At 41.4% G+C, this 22,378-nt stretch overlaps 1 protein-coding gene across 2 annotated transcripts in view; it reads left to right on the top strand.

The window, feature by feature from the left end:
* cemip (cell migration inducing hyaluronidase 1) overlaps positions 1 to 22,378 on the top strand; it is a 225,213-nt gene that overhangs the window by 123,368 nt on the left and 79,467 nt on the right. For both annotated transcript variants that reach the window (XM_034867622.1, XM_034867632.1), the window contains exons 7-11: positions 4,311 to 4,381; positions 4,634 to 4,729; positions 5,419 to 5,540; positions 12,291 to 12,438; positions 19,648 to 19,839. In XM_034867622.1, the coding sequence (XP_034723513.1) occupies positions 4,311 to 4,381; positions 4,634 to 4,729; positions 5,419 to 5,540; positions 12,291 to 12,438; positions 19,648 to 19,839 (629 nt within the window). The remainder of the gene's footprint in view (positions 1 to 4,310; positions 4,382 to 4,633; positions 4,730 to 5,418; positions 5,541 to 12,290; positions 12,439 to 19,647; positions 19,840 to 22,378) is intronic.

The following is a 22,378-nucleotide window of genomic DNA, read 5'->3' as shown; positions in this document are numbered from 1 at the left end:
GAACTTAAAAAAGAAAAAAACGATGACACAATTTGTAAGTTACACCTTGCATAGTCTCGCATTGCCAGACCTTTCTCCACAGCATTGCCGAGGAGGGTCTTGCAAGTCCATACAACCTTCCAGGATGGGAGAAAAAGGGCTCTGGTTTATTGGCGTTAATTAAACCAATCACAATTGTCATGGGCGATGCTAAGCCCCGGATGGAACAACGGTGCCTCTGCAAAATAGCCTCAGGAAGGAACTTGATTTGGTGGAACATATGAATGTTCAAAAGTTGTTTTAGTTGTGCAAGAGAAACTCAGATTGGACAGAAAGTCTAGCTAGCCGTCTGGCTTCACCCCGCAGAGATCTGAGGAGCAGTTAACCACAGTCCTCATAAATCCACTGGAGTTAAAAATGCCCAAAGAGTGGAAGGTGAAGGACATCTGGCCGAAATGAGGGACATCTGGCGAAATTTCACACCTGAACAATCCTGGAAATTAAACGTTGTCGATGTAGACTACACCCTGCTGACCTATGAGCTAGGCTTGGGAAATCCTTTCTATTTACATATCGACTGAGTTCTGTTAGTAAATTAGATTAGTTAACACAGCCTTAAAATCGGAGTGGGAAAAAACAATCATCCCTTCAATCAATGAAATATAATCTGATCGCCGATAAGCACAAGCCTACTATCTGCTCAGTTCTTTCAATTTAAACTCATACATTAGGTATTCAGCTGCATCTCACACTACGTCAGGAAAGAAAATGTTTGTTTTTGAAGCCCCCAGCACTTTATTGTCTGGAGCATTCTTTTTATTGATCGCTGTGAATTAATGAGAAAATGTTACAATGGCAGGTGAGTCCCAGGGTATAGTTGTCTGTTTCTAATTAATCCCTGCAGCTTTTGGGGACCTTTTGGTACTAATGGATTTTCAAAACACTGTCTCCTATCTACACCTGTACACTCCATTGGAATTCAATACAACAGCTCTGCCATTAATTCTACCTTTTATGACGTTTATACTCTTGGAAATGTGTAAATTCAGTAATATGTTTATTATTGAGGTCATAGTTAAAGATGGTGTTGTACTGGCCTGCATTAAATATACATGAGCCTCTCAATATATAATATTATAAAAAATACAGTCCAGTCCAAAACCATCACTAGATGAATCTACTCTAAGTTTAATATTCAATTCACTTATTCAATATAATATTCAATTTAGCTCTGGTTTGGTCACCACCAACTCCTAACAAACATGTCTGGCTCTGTTAACCTGCCAGTCTCTAACTATGTCTGTGTGCTGCATAGATAATGGACGGAGCTTTCGGGTAACGCTATTGCGTAGTACCTGTGGTGGATTTCTGAGGACTATAGTTAACTGCTCCTCAGATCTCTGCAGGGTTAATCAAGACAGCTAGATAGACTATCTGTCCAATCTGAGTTTTCTGTTGAACGACTGAAACAACTTTTGAACGTACACATTCCACCAAAACATGTTCCTTCCCAAGGCTATTTTGCAGAGGCACCATTGCTCCGTATCGCGCTCTGCGCCCCCCAAGACACTTTCGATTGGTTTAAAGACATGCCAATGAACCAGAGCATGTTTTTCTCCTATCCCACAATGCTGTGTGGACTTGCCAGACCCTACTTGATTTATTACCTCATTAAACATTTTCATAATTAGTTTAAGGTCTAAATCCCTTACTTTCAAGTCTTCCTTAATACAGCATGATGTTCATTTTTAAAATCATGGTTCTATTTTTTTAAATTAAACAATAAAGCATGGGATGCTTTGGGACCTGTCAATCAGGACAGTTACTTTGCAATGCTTAGCATGCCAACACTGTGGGCATTAAAATAGACCTCAACTTGTTTTGGGCTGTTGTCCGTGTTTTCATCTTGAACTTTAATACTCTCATTGTGTGTTTTCACTTCATCAGAATTGATTGGAACATTTTGGTTGCCTAAAAGTGTCTTGTTCAGCATTCAGCCAACCAAGTTGGCTGGCTACCGCTAGCATTAGCTGGTAATCCGGGAGTATACCTATGTTCCCACATTTCTAAGAATATTTTTTTCACTAAAAATTAGGCCCTATGTTCCTAATCTGGCTATTACCAGACCAAGCTCATACTTTTAAGATTGAACAATAGTCTGGGGAATCTGCTCTGAATTTTCTGCTGAACAAGAGGCGTGATCAACAGGCATAGATCAAAAGACAATGATCCGGGTGACGTACGGCATCAACGGGTTCCTGCGCTTTGGTGGCCGCTATGTTGAATGTAAACAAAAACCCGCTTACCACCGCTTCCTTATAGTCATTGCGTTAAACTCACCAATACTGCCAGGTGGAAAAGCTAGTTTGTGACTGGTCCCGACAAATTTGTATGACTCGCTTCAGAAGGGTTGAAAATCAGCAACTTTCCCTCTTTAGTCTTTAGCTTAGTGCATTGCCATTTAAACCATACAAAACACAGGCTTGGCTGTGTCATCCTCCCCAGCTTCACCTTCTGGTCAAAAAATCAAGTGCAGTTTCAAAAAACAAAGATTGCGACTGGCAAATTGCCAAACTCAAGACCTTTACAAAGGCAGTCTACAAAACAATGGCTATTGTTACATTCATTGTTTTTTCTGTCTTGAGGTCTGCTGATGTGAAATAAAAACAAACGCATACACGCACACACACAGTCACGGCTGGTGAGGATAAAAAGAAACATGTCCGTAACTTGCTTGGATGCTGGGGAGCAGCAGAACTGCCAGAAACATGGTGGCACATGTTTCCTCTCTCTCAGCCTGTTTGTATGTCAGGAATGCATGGGAAATGGAAACAGAATCATGCCATGATAACTAAACCCCTGGAGATGTCTCAAAATTTCTCACATAAGGAGTATCAGAGTAGAAACAGTACACTGACACATTCCTCAAAACAAGATCCAACTGTGCTCTTCTGTTTTTCAGAAAAAGAAAAAAAAAAGTAGAACTGTTGGATAGAAGACTTTGCATAGGAAACCCACAAGCCTGTGTGAATGTGTTTTGTTTTGCAAAGTGCTAGTCAGCTAGGGCATGCCGAGCCCTTGTTGTGGGCTGAGAGAAGACGCTGGTGAATCTTGGTAATGTTGGACCTGCGGTTAGCCTCCGAGCCTGGCGAAACCTAATGCTGCTGAGGAGACCGCTGGGAACACTGAGAGGGTTACATAAAGAACACAAGGACACAGCTCAAGTTTATTTTCCATTTCCCAGTTTGCACTTTGCTCCATGGTTGTGGAGGCTGTAGAGGATAGAGTAAGTGGATGGGAGTGATGAAGGGGACAGAGGGATTCCTGCCTAACGACTCTTGTCGCCTTCTTGCCACACTGTTTCCAAACAGGCCAACACTTTTTTCATCAGGCGACAGAGGCTGTGCAATTTGTGGCGCACCCAGAGACATTTTAATAAGCTGGAATTTATGAGACAGTGACTGCAATACATTCTCAGTTATGTTATTTGCATATATTTACTGCAACATCTCAGCAAAAATTAATTGAAGGTACCTAGCAGAATTTTAGTGGCAGGGCAACAACTCAACCGTGCCTCCTCCAGCATTCCTATAAATACCCTCCTAAGCGTGCATTCATACGTACGCACGCACACACACACACACACACACACACACACACACACACACACACACACACACACACACACACACACACACACACACACACACACACACACACACACACACAATGCACTGTTGGTTCTCCAACGGTCTGGCAAAAACGCAGGTATTTTCATTCATTTTGAATGGTGAGCGGACCCAGAATCTTAAGACTTTTGACGATTTTTTTTAATTTTTCTACGAGGTGGAGATGTGTTTATTTTTTGAATTGTTTAATATCTGCGCAAAATTCAGTGAAAAAGTCCCTGTTTTCCGCCTGGTGATGAGTGTTGTGTTTAAGATCAGCCAGCAGACATTGTCATCTCCCTACATTAGTCAGACATGTAACACACATGCACAGCGAGCATGTCATTATCTGAGTGATGCATGGTGGGATACCTCATTTAATTACCCAGACTCCCTTCTTGTGAATGTCAGCTGCTCCCTCCTTTTGTTCATTATTAGAAATGTAGTGTGTGTGTACTGTGCATACACTCTAATGTAGCTGTTCCTCATGTTTCACCTGCTGTTTCTATCTTTATGTATTCTTTCATTCTGCCTTTCCTTCTGTCTTCTTCCTTCTTTTCTCTCCATTCTATGCCCTTCCTCACCTCTACTTTCCTCTGTCCAATCCATCACATTTTTTTCTCTTCCCCCTGCTTTTATGTCTCACCTCTGCATCTGTTACAGGCATCCCTGGACCTTTATTGTGGTAAAAGGAGACGCTTCTTCTGCTGTGGAGGGTCACGCTGTCTACCAAGGTAGAAATCCATTTTTGCTACCAATCTGATTTTATGACTATGGAATAGGATTAGGGCCATGTCGGGGAGATGTGTAAAAGTGTATTTGAGATCTGAGAAAAAAGGATGATTTCAATCTCAGAATTCTGAGAAAAGAGTCAGGATTCTGAGAACTTTAATTTCAGAATTGAAATATATGTTTTCACATATGGCCCTAATCCTCTTCCCTATACTATAGTAAAAACACGTGTGTGTGTGTGCGTGTGTTTTCAGGAACCAAAGCCTCCTCAGAGGCCAAGAGCTCTCGTGTTTTTCAGTCGAGTTTTGGAGACAGTTTCACGATCACCATCAGCAGCCAGTGGGTGCAAGGTAAGTCTTCTCACACAAACACACACACACACAAGCAGACACAGAGAAACCAAACTCCTTATTCCGTCATCTGACTTTTAGATCACTTTAAATTCTGAGCCGTAATTGATCAGCTTTGGTGATATTATCACCAAATAATTTTCTCATCAATAAGTCTGCCTCAGACCCAGCTGCCTGGTGTGCTGCTGTTATTGACCCTTCCTTTATAATATTACAATTACATGTTTTTCATCTCCCATCAGATAGCAGCTATTTAAATAAAACTGACAGACTCCAGCATGCAGATATACACACTGAAGAAAAGGCTGTTAGACATACGTTCCAGCATTGTGTGTGTGAGTGCATGTTTGTGTGTGTGCGTGCGTGTGTGCGTGTGTGTCGAGCTTCAGATTGCAATTCAAGTCCACAGTCAAATGCACATCCCCCGACGTGGCAGCCAGACAGAGAACATAATGGGAGGAGAGAGCCCCTTCAATTACTCTGCTACAAATGTTCTCTGACAGCCCAAATGGACTACAAGTCAAAGCCTTGACGTAGATTATTCTAATATCCAATGCTTGGCTGTGTGACCACTGAACCGGGAGCTTCGGGTTTTTGAGTGTGTGTGTTTGTGTGTGTGTGTGTGTGTGTGTGTGTGTGTGTGTGTGTGTGTGTCTGTGTGTGTGTGTGTGTGTGTCTCTCTCTCACAGAGGCAGAGTGGACAGAATGGTTTGACAGGGATGATGAGAGGGGATCTGGAGACTGGGAGAAAGTGTCTGACCTGCACGAGGCCTACCCAGACAGACTGTGCAGCAGTCCACTTGACATCCAGGTAAATCGCTCCTTCCATTTCTTTCTGCTTCGTGATTCAGAGCAAGTTAAGACAAGTTGAGGAATAGTTTGTCCAGCAAGGCAGAGGGACAAACTAAGTATTTGTTCTGCAAGTGAAATTAATAATCTGAAGTCTTGGCTATAAAGTCCAGAGCAACCAACAACAACAAGCATGGCAATTTCCATTTCCATACAATCCTATTGGTTGGACAGTTTGATAGGTCCAAGAAAACACCTAATTTGATTGAAGCCCATCTGTCTATCAGGTTGTTTTCCCCACCATCACAAAGAAGAATGAATAGTGGCAATTACGTCCACAGATAGTCTATAAATGTAATTTTTTGTTACTTCGTACTGTTACTTTTGTACTCTACTTTGTAACAGTAGACTTTTCTTGAAAATAGCTGCAATGTATTAAGGACACTGTTTCTGTTTTTTAGTAGTGCAGCTTGCTACTTTCAACAAAAGTAAAACATTTAATCTGTAGCTGAACTGCTTCTAATGAAGAGTAGCTATAATTTCAGTAGCTTCTTCAACACTGTGTATCCAATTCTATTCACTTTATGTATAGTGTCAAATCATAACAACACTTATCTCAGGACACTTTACAGATAGAGTTGGTCTTTACCACACTCTTTAACTTACAGAGACACAAAAAATTCCCTCCAAAAGCAATTGCATGTCCTTCAACAGGCAAAAACTTTGGACAGAACCTTGCTCTTTGTGGACCCATCTAGCCTATATCGACAACGTTTCATTTCCGTGATTGTTCCAGTGCCGCAGGAACTTCCGTTGGATGTCTCTCATTTTTGCCAGGATGTCAGTTAACTTCAGCTTTCTTCGAGTTGGCGTTCTAACCTCCGGTGGATTTATGAGGAATATAGTTGACTGCTCCTCAGATCTCTGCAGGGTTAATCCAGACCGCTAGCTAGACTAAGTGTCTAATCTGAGTTGTATGTTGCACAACTAAAATAACTTTTTGAATGTACAAATGTTCCACCAAAACAAGTTCCTTCCCGGGGCTATTTTGCAGAGGCACTGTTGCTCCGACCTGTGCTTAGCACCGCCCAAGACGGTTTAAAGAAAGGTCAATAACCCAAAGCACATGTTTCTCTCATCTTGGAATGCTGTGTGGACTCGCCAGACCCTGCTCCATCGCCACTATGCTCCACACCTCCACCCTCTTGTCAAAAATCTTCACGTTCAGTTTAAAAAAAAAAGATTGCTTCACCTGTGGCTTATTCAAATTAAAGCTCCCTGTGTTTTGCTAGTACAATGTAGCATGTTCCAGTGGCATTAGCAGAAACCTAGCACAGCTCTGACATGGTGAACAGTGAACAGTAAACAGTGAGGCTGTTATTAACAGAGATTTTAATTGACATCTGCCATCCTGCCAAACACGGGTAAAAATTAATTTTGGAAGGTAACACTGTAAAGTTACTAGCCAATTTGGCCGTTGATGAATGAAGAAAATAACGGCAGCTTGTTGCCCGATTGGTCAATCATCTTTCTAGCAACACTGATTGTAGCAATAATCCTACTTTTCCCATGAACACTATGTCATGACATGTTGTACAACTGGTGGCTACAGGCTACGTGTGTGGTATCGATTTCAAGGGAGAAGCTGAAATTAAATGTTAGGAAAAACAGACAACAAACTAAAAAACATGGCTAGTGAAAAATCTGATTGGCTTGCAATATTAAAAATCTACTAGCCATGTAGGCTGGGAGAGACGGCAAAAGTAATCCCTTCCCGTTAAAAAATAGTCTAAATACTAATTTAACCTATTTACTAAAGTAAAAGTAACAATGTTCAGGCTTGGAAATTTACAATGACAACTATTTTTTAGACTGAAAGCTGCGAAACTTCAGTGGACATGGAAAAAGGCTCTTTATATGCCATTGCCTACATTTTAAAATGGATGTATTTCAATAGGCCTAAAACATCACAGATATGATTACTGGGACAGAGACTGGGACTCCAGGTTAATAAGAGTCTGTTTGAGCAGCAAGATATGAATTCAGTTGTGATTCAGTGAGAATTCACAGATCCAGTTCCTCTTTTTTAATCTTCCCCTTAACATTTAAACAAATCTACATGTATGTGGGTGTTCAAATATGGCTTTTAGAAAGAAAATAAAGGATAAAACATGACTATACAGATATTAATTAAGAAGTTCCCCAGCCCATTGGCCAGGAGTCATTCTTGATGCCTGCTGTCTCCAACATCTCTCTCAGATAAGGCTGGGATGTCTCACTGCGTGTCTGCTAAATCTCTGGAATCTTTTCTTTATTTTCAATCATGTTGCCATCAATACCACAATGTGCTAACATTAGCGCCATCAAGCCGCAATGATTTGCAGCAAATGAATGCACAACACAACAGGAATATGCTAGCAAGTAATAGCAACAAACCCACTATTAATTGCATTATCTTAATGCAGAGTAACTACTGTAGCATGTAAATAATGCTTCTAAAATACAAACTTGAGCAAGGGCGTTCAAAAATCGCCATTATGAATCAACAGCCAGGTGCAACCTAGCTAACAGGTGAAGAACACAAACAACTAAATCACTAGCTAACTTACTTTAAATTTGCGAGAACTATAGACCAACAACAGGCTTAAATGAACTGACAACATAAGTTAAACGACTTACAGTTCTCAAGGGAAAAGTACCGATATTCATGTTTAAATGTAAGGAGTAAAAGTAAAAAGTCGCCACAAAAATAAATAGTAAAGTAAAAATATCTGGAAAATATATATTTTATTATATTATAATAAAAGTACAGTAAGAAAGTATTTGCTTGCTTTTTTTAATTTATTTTATTAATGTATTTGACAGGGACAGTGTACATTAATTAACATTGCTGTAAATGCAGCAGGATTGGACAAAAGGTTATTTTTCATCCGTTTTCCCTGGACAGATCTTAAAATTGTCCCATCTCTGTTGGCTAGTGATCAAAAAAGTTCATTTAAAGCAGCCTTCGACTTCGACTTCACTTTATTAATCCTTTTGGAATGACTTCTGCAAGGAAACTGAAATTTCCAGCATCAGTTTTTAGCAAGAAGAGTACAGTATAAAGAGAAAACGAGGAAGACAGTATAAAAAAAACAGTAATAATGTAATGTGATAATAATACTAATAATAATAAAAATAAAATAAAAACCTTTGGCTACACAAATGACATTAAAAGACATTTACCATCCATTATCATAAAATGTCAGTGTCGAGTCAAGTGTTAAAGTGTCCAGGTATTTATGTGAGTCCAGGTGTGTATTGTCCTCTCTGCCCTATTTCCTCCTCCCCCCAAGTGAGGGGTTGTACAGTCTGATGGCATGAGGGACAAAGGAGTCCTTGACAGCAGTTTGCTGCAGATGTTAAAGGACCGCTATCTCCTCAGGAAGTACAGCCTGTTCTGTGTCTTCCTGTACAGGTGGCTGGTGTGTGTTGTCCAGTCTAGTTTGTTGTCCAGCCACAGCCCAAGGTATTTGTATGATTAGACTGCCCCCACCTCAACTCCCTCTAGCAGGACTGGTCCCGGTCTTGGTCTGAACCTCCCAAAGTCAATGACCAGTTCCTTCGTCTTAGAGGTGTTGAGCTGTATGCAGTTAGTGCAACACCGGAGAGAAAAAGTCCCCCATCAGACTCCGATACTCCTCCTCCCTATCCTCCCTAAAACACCCAACAGCGGCTGTGTCATCGGCGTACTTCTGTATGTGACACAGGTCAGAGTTGTAACAGAAGTCCGAGGTGTACAAGTGAAAGAGAAGAGGGGCCAGAACTGTGCCCTGGGGGCTCCATTGCTGCTGACCACAGTGCCAGACATGATGTTCTTCAGCCTGACGTACTGTGGCCTGTTGGTGAGGTAGTCTCTGATCCAATCTACCAGATAGGGGTCCACACCCATCCTGTTCAGTTGGTCCTGAAGTATAGGGGGCTGGATGGTATTAAAGACTCAAATGCACGTGAAGGAAATTTAAATCTAATTTAACGTTACACGGTAATGGCAGACTCTGTATAGCGGAAAGAAATTATGACCATAATATCAAAAAGGTGATTTGATATAATAATAAGCTGTAGAAATGTAATGGTGTACCAAAGAGTAGCTGCACATGGATGGCATTTCCAACTGCCCCTTTGTCCAGGGTTGTTGGGGTCGGTCTGTCCATCCAGTCTGCTGATCAGCAGCACGGAGCCAACCGGCCATTACTGTGCTGCTGGGACACGACATGGCAGCAGCCTGTGCATGTGGATCCAGCCTGGCAGCACCGAGCGGCAGCTGTTAGCCTTCCATGAAGATAAGCAGTGGTGCCAGGGCTGCCCACACCGCTTCCAACACCCATACCATTACCATACAAACTAGCTCTCCATTAGCACATAACAAAGCTCCCATAGGCTCCAGCTGCTCCTCTTTTTTGCTGCTGTGCAACAGTATAACTCAATAATAATAATTTGCGTCATTTTTTCTACTTTTCAACTCGCTTGCAAACTGTCCTTGTATGTTGTTTTCTTTGCTGAAGTGTCCTTTTTTGCTGTTCAAAATCAAAAATAAATCCTAATGTATTGGTGGCATAAAATAATCTCCAGAAATGTAATAATCTTAATTCCCTATTTTTTTTGTATCTGTCTTTTACCATGTAGTGTGTAGCTGCAATCATTGCATTATCACTATGATTCAGTAAGAACTCCCGTGTTCTCTCTAGGTTAGTCTCCCATTGCCAGACCTATCGCCACAGCAGGGCAAAATTGCAGGGTTATATTTAGAAGAGTTATCCCTTCTATACAGAGCCAGAGCCAGGAGGAAAGCCAAATCTATCCTCACTGACCCAATTCACCCCTTGTCTTCTGATTGCAGGCTGCAGCCATCTGGTTGCAGGTTGGTACCACGGTGTAAGACCAAGAAATTTAAGAGCTCATTTGTCCCTGCTACAATTGGTCTCATTAATGTTATACTTTGAGATGATTTGTCCCGTAGCTATATAAATGTATTATATGTTGCGTCTTTTATTCTCTGCTGTCTGTGAAATAATTGCCCCACTCGGGGATAGTTAAGTTAATTTAACCTTAACAACACTGAAGGAAGGTCTGGCCACATGTTCTAGGATAGGAGAGAAAAAAAACCGCTCTGGTTGTTGGCATTGAAAACCAATCACAATTGCCACACAGCAACGATGGCTCTCCACAATAGTCTAGGGAAGGAACTTGTTTTGGTGGAACATTGCACTCCTGCGGAAAAAAATATTGCCACATACAATTTCAAATGAAGTAACTGTTAACACAATGCAGTATCGTGAGCATAGGCGTTTATTTTGGTGGGGACGGTGGCGTTTTGGACATCATTACATTTTTCTTTACATTTATATTAATTTAAATTAGTATGCTACAGGACAGCGTCTTTCAAAACATGACCTGTACGAAAGAGAAACAAATGTATGAAAATGCACTTCTGAAAGCATCTTTGTCCCCGGCACATTTCAAACTAAACTGACACCCATGAACGTGAGGTATTTAAAGGTCCCATGGCATAACAATTTCACTTTATGACGTTTTTAAAATTAATATGTGTTCCCCCAGCCTGCCTTTGGTCCCCCAGTGGCTAGAAATTACAATAGGTGTAATAGTGCCCTGCTATGTCCTGCTGTGCCTTGTAATGCCGCACAGCGTCCTGCTATGCCGCAAACTACTACAAAGAACTGCTACAGACTACAAATTTTTGTCTATTTTTGTTATTGCCACTCTTCATTCCAACCCCAACCGGCCCGTCAGACACCGCCTACTAAGAGCCTGGGTCTGACTGAGGTTTCTGCCTAAAAGGAAGTTTTTCCTCGCCACTGTCGCACTGTTGCTTGCTCTGGAGGAGACTACTAGAACTGTTGGGTCCTTGTAAATTCTGGAGTGTGGTCTATCTGTATAGTGTCTTGAGATAACTCTTGTTATGAATTGATACTATAAATAAAATTGAATTGAATTGAATTGAATTGAATTAAACCGAGCCCTGCGTATCCGTCTCTGCCTTTGAGAAAATGAAAGCTCAGATTGGCCAATCTGGAATCTTGCCCTTATGAGGTCGTAAGCTTGCCTCCCCTTTCTCTACTTTGCCCACCCAGAGAATTTGGCCCACCCATGAGACAGACATGGCTTTCAAACGAGCAAAGTGGCATTTGGTAAGGAGACTTCAGATACAGTATTAGGGGACCAGTAAGGTCTATATAAAAGAGACTTCAGATACAGTATTATGGGACCACTAAGGTCTATATAAAAGCATGTCATGGGACCTTTAAATAAGCTGGATACATGATTAAATCTCATTAGCTCTTACCAGTGTATCTCTGTGTGCACGTCGTCCACAGCAATCCCATTAATTGCTCCCAAAACGTCCCACTTAGAGAGGAATGCCATGGACAAATTCTTTGTAAATCTTTACAATCATTCCCAAAATCCAAGCAGGCCCGCCTTGTTGCACGATCCAAATATTCTTCAAAACATTTTCAGCGTGTAGCTTCCTAGCTCAAAGATTGTTGTTGTTTCCCAAAGAGAACGAAGTTTGAGAAAGGCAACACACAGAGAGTGGAAGGCAAGAGAATTCTTGACACCGAGGCAGATATCCTAGAAACTGTGCGGAAACTGAACACTGTTACCTATAATACCATTGGTGTATCCGAAATGTTGACAATAATGTTTAAGTGTTTTTGCATATAGTACCCCTGAGCCTCTATCCATTTTTGTTATGCATCTTTCCCTTGTCCAGGCTGAAACCCATGATGCCATAGCAGCCAACCAGACCGGAGATGTGATCCACAAAAATGACAAGGACTACGGCTTTGTCTGCCGCAACCAGGACCAGGCTCATGGCCTCTGTCGCAACTACAGGGTCCGCTTCCTCTGTGGAAAACTTGGTACATTCTTCACTTTCTCTCAGTGTGTGTGTGTGTGTTGTATGTTTGTGAGTACAATTCAATTTCATTTATAGAACAAGTCTAGACCACACTATAAGTTACAGAGATCCAACATTCCCCCATACAATACTGTACAGTATGTGTATGAGTTTTTGCATGTTTTTTTTTTAAAATAGTACAAAATGAACCTTGATGCTCTTTAACGTGGTTAAAGAGCTTAAGCTGATAATTTTATGTAAATATACAGACACTCTGGCTGTGCTCCTGAGATGGTGTTGTGGGTGAACTGCTGTGGATGGAATGCATGGAGGCCACATGAGGAAAGCATTGGCACCCATCCAGCTCAGGGTTCTTAGGAACCGCTCCAGCCACAATGTAATATCACAGACCTCTGTCTGGCCTCGCAGCTTGTCTGTGTGTACTTGTGTGTTATGTGGACCGTGGTAGGGTGTGTTGCCGTGAACTTTTGACATGGTTGACACTGGGTACAACTAGGGGTTGTATGACATCGTTTTTTTCTTTTTTTTTTTAAATTGACTGATATTTTCAGCCATTGGCCAGATATAATCACAGAAGTAGAGAATGACTTGCATTCTATACCTGTGTTTTATCACCCTTTGATATCAACCCTCGGAATGATTTTCTATTCTTTTTTTTTTATATGTTTATTGCAGATCAACATTGGGCAAACATGTATAAAGTACCAGAGACCCAGACTTGAGTTAAAGTACAAGTGCTCTATCAAAAAAGTGACTTGAGTAGAAGTTGAAGTGATCTTTAAGCACCACGCTTAAGTGGAAGTACTAAAGGATTCAACATTTTGTGTACAATAGTATTTAAATTGTTTATTTTAAGATGTACTATTTAAAGTACTGAAAGTAAAAGTACAAGCATTGTGTTATGTAGTTATTAAAGAATGTAGTCAAAATGTTGAATATCATATTTTTATATTATTTCAAATGTTTAGCCTAAAGGACCCTCCCAATCCCTTTGGCTGTGGCAGCAGGAATGTAGAAGAACACTTTAAAACTCTGCGCTTACCTCTTTGTAAACAAAAACAGATCAAGTACGTCCCTTCCTCCTTTAAAGCATCCCTCCCTTTTCTTTCTTGCTCGTGCTTTGGGCCTCACCACCATCGTCATTCCAAGTTGGAGGTATTGAAGGTGGTGTTTCAGGTTCTTCCATCTAGAAACAAACTAACAATGTGTTGCAGACAATGCAGGCAGGCAGAAAAGAGAAAGGCAGAACGGGAGCACACACGGGTTTCTTAGAGGACAGCTTGATTTGCTGATAAGCCAGCTTCATCGCCTCTATAAAGGTTAAATCTATAACTTCACTTATGAGACACTTATCAAGATATTATGATATTGTGTGGTCACAACACTGGAGATCAGTTTAGGGTCCAACAGCAGGAAATCAATTCTAGAATAGGATTTATGAACTGGATAGAAAAAGAGTAATCTCTGGTGTTGGGGTTAAGTAGCCTTCAAATGTCAACTAAGTTAAAATCTTCCATAGCATTTTTTTTTTATTTATCTGATCCCTAGATTTGCTATTAGTAGAAGACTTTAATGTTTGTTTATCCATTAATAAGTGTCAAGAGTACAATTAAAATCCCCTCCCATAATGATGTTTGTCTCACCAATCTCTGGAAATGTACTCAAAACCGCAGGGTTGTCAAAGTTTGGACCCTATACGTTTATCAGTGTGAAGTTAAGTGTCCCTGATACAATTTAATACCTGTCATCTGGATCCCTGACTGGAGTGGACACCCATGATCAAACACCACATTCTTCTTAATAAATATGGCTACCCCTCAGGCTCTGGCGCCAAAGTTTGACCAATATATTTGTGATCTTTGTGATGTTTGTCTGCTGGAGAAATGTAGCATCAGCTTTCAAGCTTTTCACATGTGCAATCATTTTCCTCTTTAAACTTGGTGATTTAATCCTGGCACATTCCAGCTCACTATCCCTTTGACATCACCGATACTCAATGTCATGTGACGTCCCTGTGCTATACACAGTAACAGCCTAAAATTGTCCAAAGATGTATGTAAACAGTTAGCCATAATGTCAAATTGTAAAACGGTGGCCCTCTTCCTCCCTCCACCCATTCCCTTCTGAGAACCAACATCCCACAAGTCCAAACCTTCTGAGCTCATGACATACTGTCAAGTCAGCTTTCTCCTGTCCTGTAGAGCGTGAGAAGCAAAAATAACTGGGCAGGTTGAAACGTTGCAGGTGAGTCAATCTATGATAGCCTGATATGAAAGTTGTCCCCCCTTTTTATGACTACCGGTAGACACAGTATGTGTGCACACAATTTAAATGGCCATGTGTAGCGCTACTCATACCTCCTACGTTGGGTTCTGTGCAATAATCCAGTAATCCAAAACTGGACAGCCTGTAACGTTAGCATTAGCACCGTAGCTCCTGCATGTCTTTTCACCAACAGCTGGATGCAAACGTCCTTTAGCTTAGCAGAAATCCGAACAGCTACACGGCAACTCTCCTCATCCTCTCATGCCATCCCCAAATGTCCCAAACCTTCCTTGGCTTTCAAACAATGTTCCAAATCAGCTGTTTTTTTAATGATTTTACCAGTGACAGTGCTATAGTTAACAGATAGATAGATAGATAGATAGATAGATGAATTCCTCCTTCATCCTGTAGGAAATTTTAGGCATCCAGTAGCAAGACAACCATAACACAACAAACAAACACAAGACAGTGTAGGGATTGGTCAATGCAATTGCATATTATTAAATAGTAGCTGTGACTTTAAAAAGACCCTAAACCCTAACCTGATAGAATTAGAATTACTTGACAGAAAAGAAATAATATCAAAGATCAATATATAACAGGGAATAAGTTATATTATGTAGATGTTAGGACCGGAGTCCAGATTGTGTAGGAGAGCTAGTATAACTTACAGTATAAGACAGTCAGGTGTACAGCAGACAGAGATATAATGGTAGGGACTGAGAGTGACAGGCTCATGCTGAAAAGTCCATTACACCCCTCCCCCCTTGTGTGGTATTGAAGAGCTGGATTGTCCTGGGAACAAAGGACCTCCTCAACCTGTCCGTTGAGCATGACAGTGACAGAAGTCTGCCACTGAACGTACTCCTCTGTTCAATGAATGCACTGTGTAGTGGGTGGTGGTCATTGTCCATGATTGCCAGCATTCTACTCATGGTCCGTTTCTCTGCAGTTGCTGTGAGCGACTCCAGCTCAATGCCAACAACAGAGCCAGCTTTCCTTACCAGCCTGTTCAGTCACCCAGCGCCTCTTGTCTTAATGCTGCTGCCCCAGCACACCACACCATAGAACAGGACGCTGGCAATGACTGACTGATAAATATCCAGAGGTGCTTACTGCAGACATTGAATGACCTCCTCCTCCTCAGGAGGTAAAGCCGACTCTGCCTTGTCTGATACAGTGCATCCATGTTGGCTGACGAGTCCAGTTTGTGTTCCACGTGTACCCCCAGGTACTTATATGTGTTGACCACCTCCACATTGACGCCTTCAATCCACCACCCACTCCTTGGTCTTTGTTGCATTCAGCTGCAGATGGTTGAGCCTGCGCCATAGCAGAAATGTATCCATGAGGTTCCTGTACTTGTACCCCTGTCCATCCCTGATACATCCCATTATTGCATGTTAGTGAAAAAACCACATGATTAGCAACTAGTCATCTTTAAGCTCAAGACGTTATTGTGGGGGAATAAAGTCTACTCTAATAGTTGTCCCCTAGGTACAACCCATTACAACCTTAATGTTAGGCAGTTAGTCTTTCACCTTTTAGTAGCAGACATCTAACTAAGCCATCACGTAATTTCACTTTAAATTGGTTATTGTGCTTCAATTATCACTAGTCCAAAAGCCTCCTGGCCACTATCCAAAACCCTTCTGGCCACTGATTTGATTTGTAGACACATTGCTCTCCACATTGACAAGTGGTGACATACATTATGAGGCCGCCCTAACAACCAGACTTATTTGAGTACTGTTAATAACAAGCGGGCATCTAATCGTAAAAAAAAAGGGAAAAAAAGAATATTATTCTGTAAATCTGTAAGAAGGCAGCCTCTTGCAAATTCTGTTTGTGCATGTCCAAATATTGTGCCTCAAGATATCCTCCCCTTTCTCTTTGGTCTTACATAAAAACAGATGATAAGAACAATAATATAAATTATTGTTGATGTGTTTAATGTTCGAAGAAAAAGAAAAGCATATTAAAAAAGTTCTTCATAAGGTTCCAATTATAGGGGTACACTAATGGAAAGGAGACTCCAGACCATCCGATCGGGGTTGAACAGTGACTATGTTAACATGCACTTAATAATTAAAGTGAATACTCCTAAATACTGTACATACAGTGCTTTTTCAACGCTTATTTATGTGGTCACAAATTTTGGGCCGTAACTGAGAGTATGAGATTGTTCATACAAGCAGTGGAATGAGTTTCCCTGTCAAGGCGTCGGGACTCACTCTAAAGAACAGATTAAGGAGCTCAGGCATGCAGGCGGAGCTGCGAGCAGTACCACTGCTGGCGGTTGTGACGGATCGGGCATCAAATAAGGATGCCTCCTGGCGGCCGCTGTGGAGAGGCTTTCCGAGGACTTTCCATTGGAAGGAGAACAGGGGGTCAGACCTGGAACAAATTAGAGGGATTATATACACTACATCCCATTTGCCTTGGAAACTCCATGGGATTCCCCAGGAAGGGCTGGAGGATGTGGATGGGGTCGGGGGAGAAAGATATTCGGGCCACATTGCTTTACATGTTGCCACCGTACCCCTTTGTACATGGTTGTTATTATAGAAAACACCTTGAAATAAGTGAAATGAGAAATGAAAATATGAGAAATGGTGGAGTTTTTGTAATAGCTGAATTGCCTATCTTGCACCCGCAGTTGTTAATTTCCTGTCCAGCGCCCACATAGTTTAAATAACAAATGTACCTGCACTCATTTCGCCCATGGGCATGCTGGTCTTACAGGGAGGTGTGTTCAGGTGAATTCTTGGGTCATCTTGCGGCAGTAGAAAGTGATAGCACCATTAACCAACAAAAACCTTGTCTAAAGTCAATAGTGCAGCATTTTATTGAATTTTGGATTTGGACATGTCCTTAACGCACCTGCGTCACACCGCTTCACGCCGTGCGCTTAGATCATTAAAACAGGGGCCTCTATGTGCTCATCTTTTTTTTTAACTCTAATTAAAAACAGAAATTGTGAAATATAAAGTCTACTCATGTTTTGTTGGGGGGTTTAAGAACACAACAGGACATCACACAAATGGACCGTTTCATTGACACCCCAACCCCACCGCACAACCACGCCGAAAATTGCAGGATTGTTTTTTTTTTGGTGTGAATGCCCTGTAAGAATACTTTTTCAAAATAGAACCAAGCCTTGCAAGCCAGTTCAGCCAGGTAGTCAAGTTGTGCTGCTACACTAAAAAATGAATATGATTGGTCACAAAAGAGATTGAGTTAGGAAAGGCTTAAAATATACAAAATGCTGTTCATCCATATTGCTTACCCTTGTAACACAAAAAGGTGCTCCTTTGGAAATGAGCCACTGACTTAAATATGCACACATGCATTCAACCTTTCCAATGTGGAGTAGTGTTTATGTGTGTGACAGTTTAGGCCAGTGGAATGGAACTACTGTCCTTAAGTTAAAATCTTGTCTTTCTTTTTCATGCCACTTTCTACCTCTACTCCGATACATTTCAGAGGGAAATATTATACTTTTAACTCCACCACATTCATCTGACAGCTTTAGTTACTAGTTACTTTACTAGTGAAGATGTTTGCAGATCCCTATTATAAATGAAACTGGCCAACAATAGCCAACGCCCTACAAGTCCAGCTAAAGTGATTAGAGCATGAAACACACAACTGTTTGGATCCTTTCTAAATCCTTTCTAAAATGAAAGGATTTTTCTGCTTTAAATACTTTTACTTTAAATACTTTAAGTACATTTTCACATATGAACATACCTTTACTTAAGTAAAATTTTTAACTCCAGACTTTTACTTGTAACATAGTATTTTTACAGTATTGTATCTTTAGTATTAATTAAGTAAAGATCTGAATACACTGATTAATGGTCTGCAAAACAAAGAAACTCTACCCATAATAGTTTTCTAGAGTTCTATGCGTGGTTGAGATTGGACAGTCACAAGATATGCCAACACTTTAATTGTTATTTGTTTGTTTGGGTCACCTTTGTAATATTGTCTTTTTTATGGTATTACAATTACTTCTTAGGATTTTGTTTTGTCTGTGTTGTCCTGTGTCCTTCTTTTGTGTCCTAGGATTTATGTTTATATCTTGCTTTTTTATTTTATGTAGATTTTTTTCTGTCACATCTTTGTGATTTGAAGAAACAGATTGTAGCACTATGTCCAAGACAAATTTCCCCCCAGGGACAATTATGTCTATTCTTTTCTATTCTATCAGCTGCATCTGACACCCAGTCAGTTGGAGTATCACTGATAAACAAATATCTACTGTATCCTGAATAAGCAGCCCAAAACGCCTTTTTGAATGTATTTAAATTGAGTACCTCAAGCTTTTTAAATAAAGTAAAGTAAAGTAATAAAGTAAATTTTTCTGAGGATACTTACATACTTTAATTAAGTAAAATCTTCAGTGCAGGACGTTTACTTGTAAGTGAGTAATTCTTTTACCCACCAGAATTCCGTGAAATGAACACGGCCCCTTAAGTTAAGGTAAAGGTCGTGGGTCGGCTTATGGTTCTATGACACGCGGGAAGAATGGTACGGATGGGTTTAGGAAAAATAGAAAGCAGCTTTAGGAAACACTACATGGTCTCCCTGGTGAAAGTCCTGTGTTAGACCCATCCACCACCCCAACCAACCTTCTTACTTGGATTTTTAGGCTTTCATACTAGTCTCATCCGTAGTCGTTCCTAATGCTTTGTCATCTTCTCATTGACTTTACATTGGCATTGTTACGTGGTGGACACACAGACTTTTCACACCTTCTGTGCCACCACCACGCAATGCGATGTTAACGCATGAGACCAGACTGTTTACAGTGGGCTTTTAGTATTTTTGGTTAAATAAATGATCTGAATACTTCTTCCCCCACTGGTGTAGGCCTTTGTGACTGCATGAGTGTCAGCTTTGTTACATTCTGTTTAACTCTCACCATGTCCCCCTCTAGTTCGCCCGCAGGCCTCCATCTCCATCGACATGTTGTCCAACAGCAGCATCCTGGAGCTGGCCGACCAACCAGAGGGCTGGGGGCCCGGAGATCGGGTAGTGGTGGCCAGTACCGACTACTCCATGCACCAGGCTGAAGAGTTTACCCTGCTGCCTTGCCCGACCTGCACATCCAACCAGGTCAAGGTCCAAGGTGAGAGAACCAGAGCCCTACACCATGCACGGCTGTAATGAAAGGAGATGTCTGTTAAGGTTCTCAGTCACCCAGGTCATGCTTTTCCCTGTCTATTATATTGCTAATAGGAAACTCAATAAAAAGCCAACACTATATTGTAAATTCACCACTTCTTAACACAGCCAGAACATAATGTAATCTCAGAGCTGAACCAGGCAGACACAGCAGTTTTCATCAGACTTACCCTGGATCTGGTTAATTCGACTGCTATCTTATTCAATTCAATTTATTTATAGTATCAATTCATAACAAGAGTTATCTTGAGACACTTTACAGGTAGAGTAGGTCTAGACCACTCTATAATTTACAAGGACCCAACAGTTCTAGTAGTTCCCTCCAGATCAAGCAACATTGTGACAGTGGCGAGGAAAAACTTCCTAAAATTGTTTAGGAAGTGAAATGCAATAACTAAGGCCCTAGTTTTGCTTTGACACAGCTGCAGCCATCACAGGGTTAAAATTTCATCGTCATGTTTGATATCAATCAATTTGTCTTCTTATTGGCTAAACAAGTAGGCCGGTCTCGTAACATCTAGTTTTAAATGGTCCCAGCAAATGTCAATCTCCCGCACGTGGGTCTACCCTGAACTCTGCTACATGATTGGCTCTGACTTGGACTATCTCGGGTTCCTTTAGACGGATTGGCTGGCAACACCTAGCATTCAAATCCTTAGACGTCAGAGAATTTGACATTCTGTTTAGCAACACCGTGGCTGCCTCTAGGTATCCGAGTATTATTATGACTGCGAGGAGTGGCTTCATTTAGACTAACGTATTCTTAATGACCCAGCCATGTTTCAGTAAGACAGAATAGCTCAATTTGATTATTTGATATCAGATAATTTACTAGTACTGATTTATAAGACAGATCTAATATTTAATAGTCCACATGGTAGTTTTAATTCCAATTAGGTTTTTAAGTATTGCCCCTCTTCTGTTTACCTTTGATTTAACCAATCTGAGTCGCGGGACATACTTGTCACAATTTGTCTAGTACTGGAATCCAGAAGCAGACCCGAAGGTAAGTCGGAATAACAAGCTGAGTATTTATTTGTTGTTTGAACATGGAAGCAGGTAAGTCCCTATTTTTGGGAGTGGGTGAAATAGGGAGGCTGGAGGGTTTGTGCAGATCTGAGAATACAACTGTGAAGTTGTCGGCCAGACAGGCGTGAGTCTCTATCCAGATGGTTAACTGTAGACAGAGGAACAGGAGGCAGGTTAGCGACAGGCAAAAATACTTTCAAAAACTAGAGGCAAGATACAAGCGCTAAACACACTGGTTACGCTAAGCAGGGATCCAGCAGGGAATGGATGTCTGGTCACAGCTTATAGGGTGCAGAAGTAATAATCAGGACCAGGTGTGCAGATTGCAGATAACAGCAAGTGTGCATAGTAGGAGAAATCTGCAGGGATGTGTTCAGGAAACTCAGGACAAACAAAACAGGCTCAACATGCTGGAGCCATGACAGAAGAGGTTCAAGCATATCATTAATCATAGGATTTATTTGTTATAGCTATAACAAAAAGTAAACTGATAATTGATCTTTACCAAATAGTTTGGATTTTTTAGCTGATTTGACATTAACCAGTGTGTATTCTAAAGCTTTTCATCGTCATAAAACGACCCTAAATGACCTAAATCCGGCTGTTTTGTCTTAATGTCTAAAGCTACATGAGACTTGTAGTAAACCTGCAAAATGTCCCTGGAAGAAATGCTCCTGTGTTGTTAATTTAACTATTTTCTTTGGATGACCATAATGTGCCTCCAGACAAAACCCCATATTTAGTATATTATATTTAACATATAAAAATAATTTTAGCCAACTTATAATTTGGGGGTTTAGGATGCAAATGAGTTAGAATGTTAAATTACGTTCTGGCTGCGCAGACCTCACTCCTACCAGATAGACCTTCAGTGGCATGAGGGAACCCATGGCGACCTTTGTCTGGTAGGAGTTACAGGAGGCAGGTGGTGGTCTGGTCAGTTGGACTTCGCCTGTGCCTGTCTCCAGGTGCAGGTTTGTCTTTGGGGTTTTCCCCCCTAGCCACTGTACCCTCCTGAGTACCTACCTACGTAGCTTTGGGGTTGCCTTCTTTGGCCTTCCCAGCCGTTGTGATCCTCACTATTTACCCATAACTGGGACAGTGGTTGACGGCCATCAGGGCGTTTCCACTCACCAATGGGCCTGCATGCTGCGTCTCTGGGGCCCACTGCTGCTCCGAGATCCTGTACAACTTAGCCTGGAACCACAAGGGACCAGTTACCACGTGTGCCACGGGGAGGTGTGTACGAGGTCTTGGCACTGTAGAGGCTATGTACCGGTAGAGGAGGCTAACACGCTCGGGTCCTCTTTCCACCCCTGAAAACAAAGGGCTGTCCGGTGGCAGTAGCTGGAAGCAGAGAGTGGCAAGCAGAAGCAACATGTAGCATGTAGCATGTAGCACGCTGACTCCAAGCTCTACTACTCCAACACTACTGCACTGACGCATCACACGCT

The sequence above is a fragment of the Etheostoma cragini genome, chromosome 1, assembly GCF_013103735.1.
Source record: "Etheostoma cragini isolate CJK2018 chromosome 1, CSU_Ecrag_1.0, whole genome shotgun sequence".
Classification (NCBI taxonomy): Eukaryota; Metazoa; Chordata; class Actinopteri; order Perciformes; family Percidae; genus Etheostoma; species Etheostoma cragini.
The sequence above is the reverse complement of the archived record's forward strand: the minus strand, read 5'-3'. Positions and strand labels throughout refer to the sequence as shown.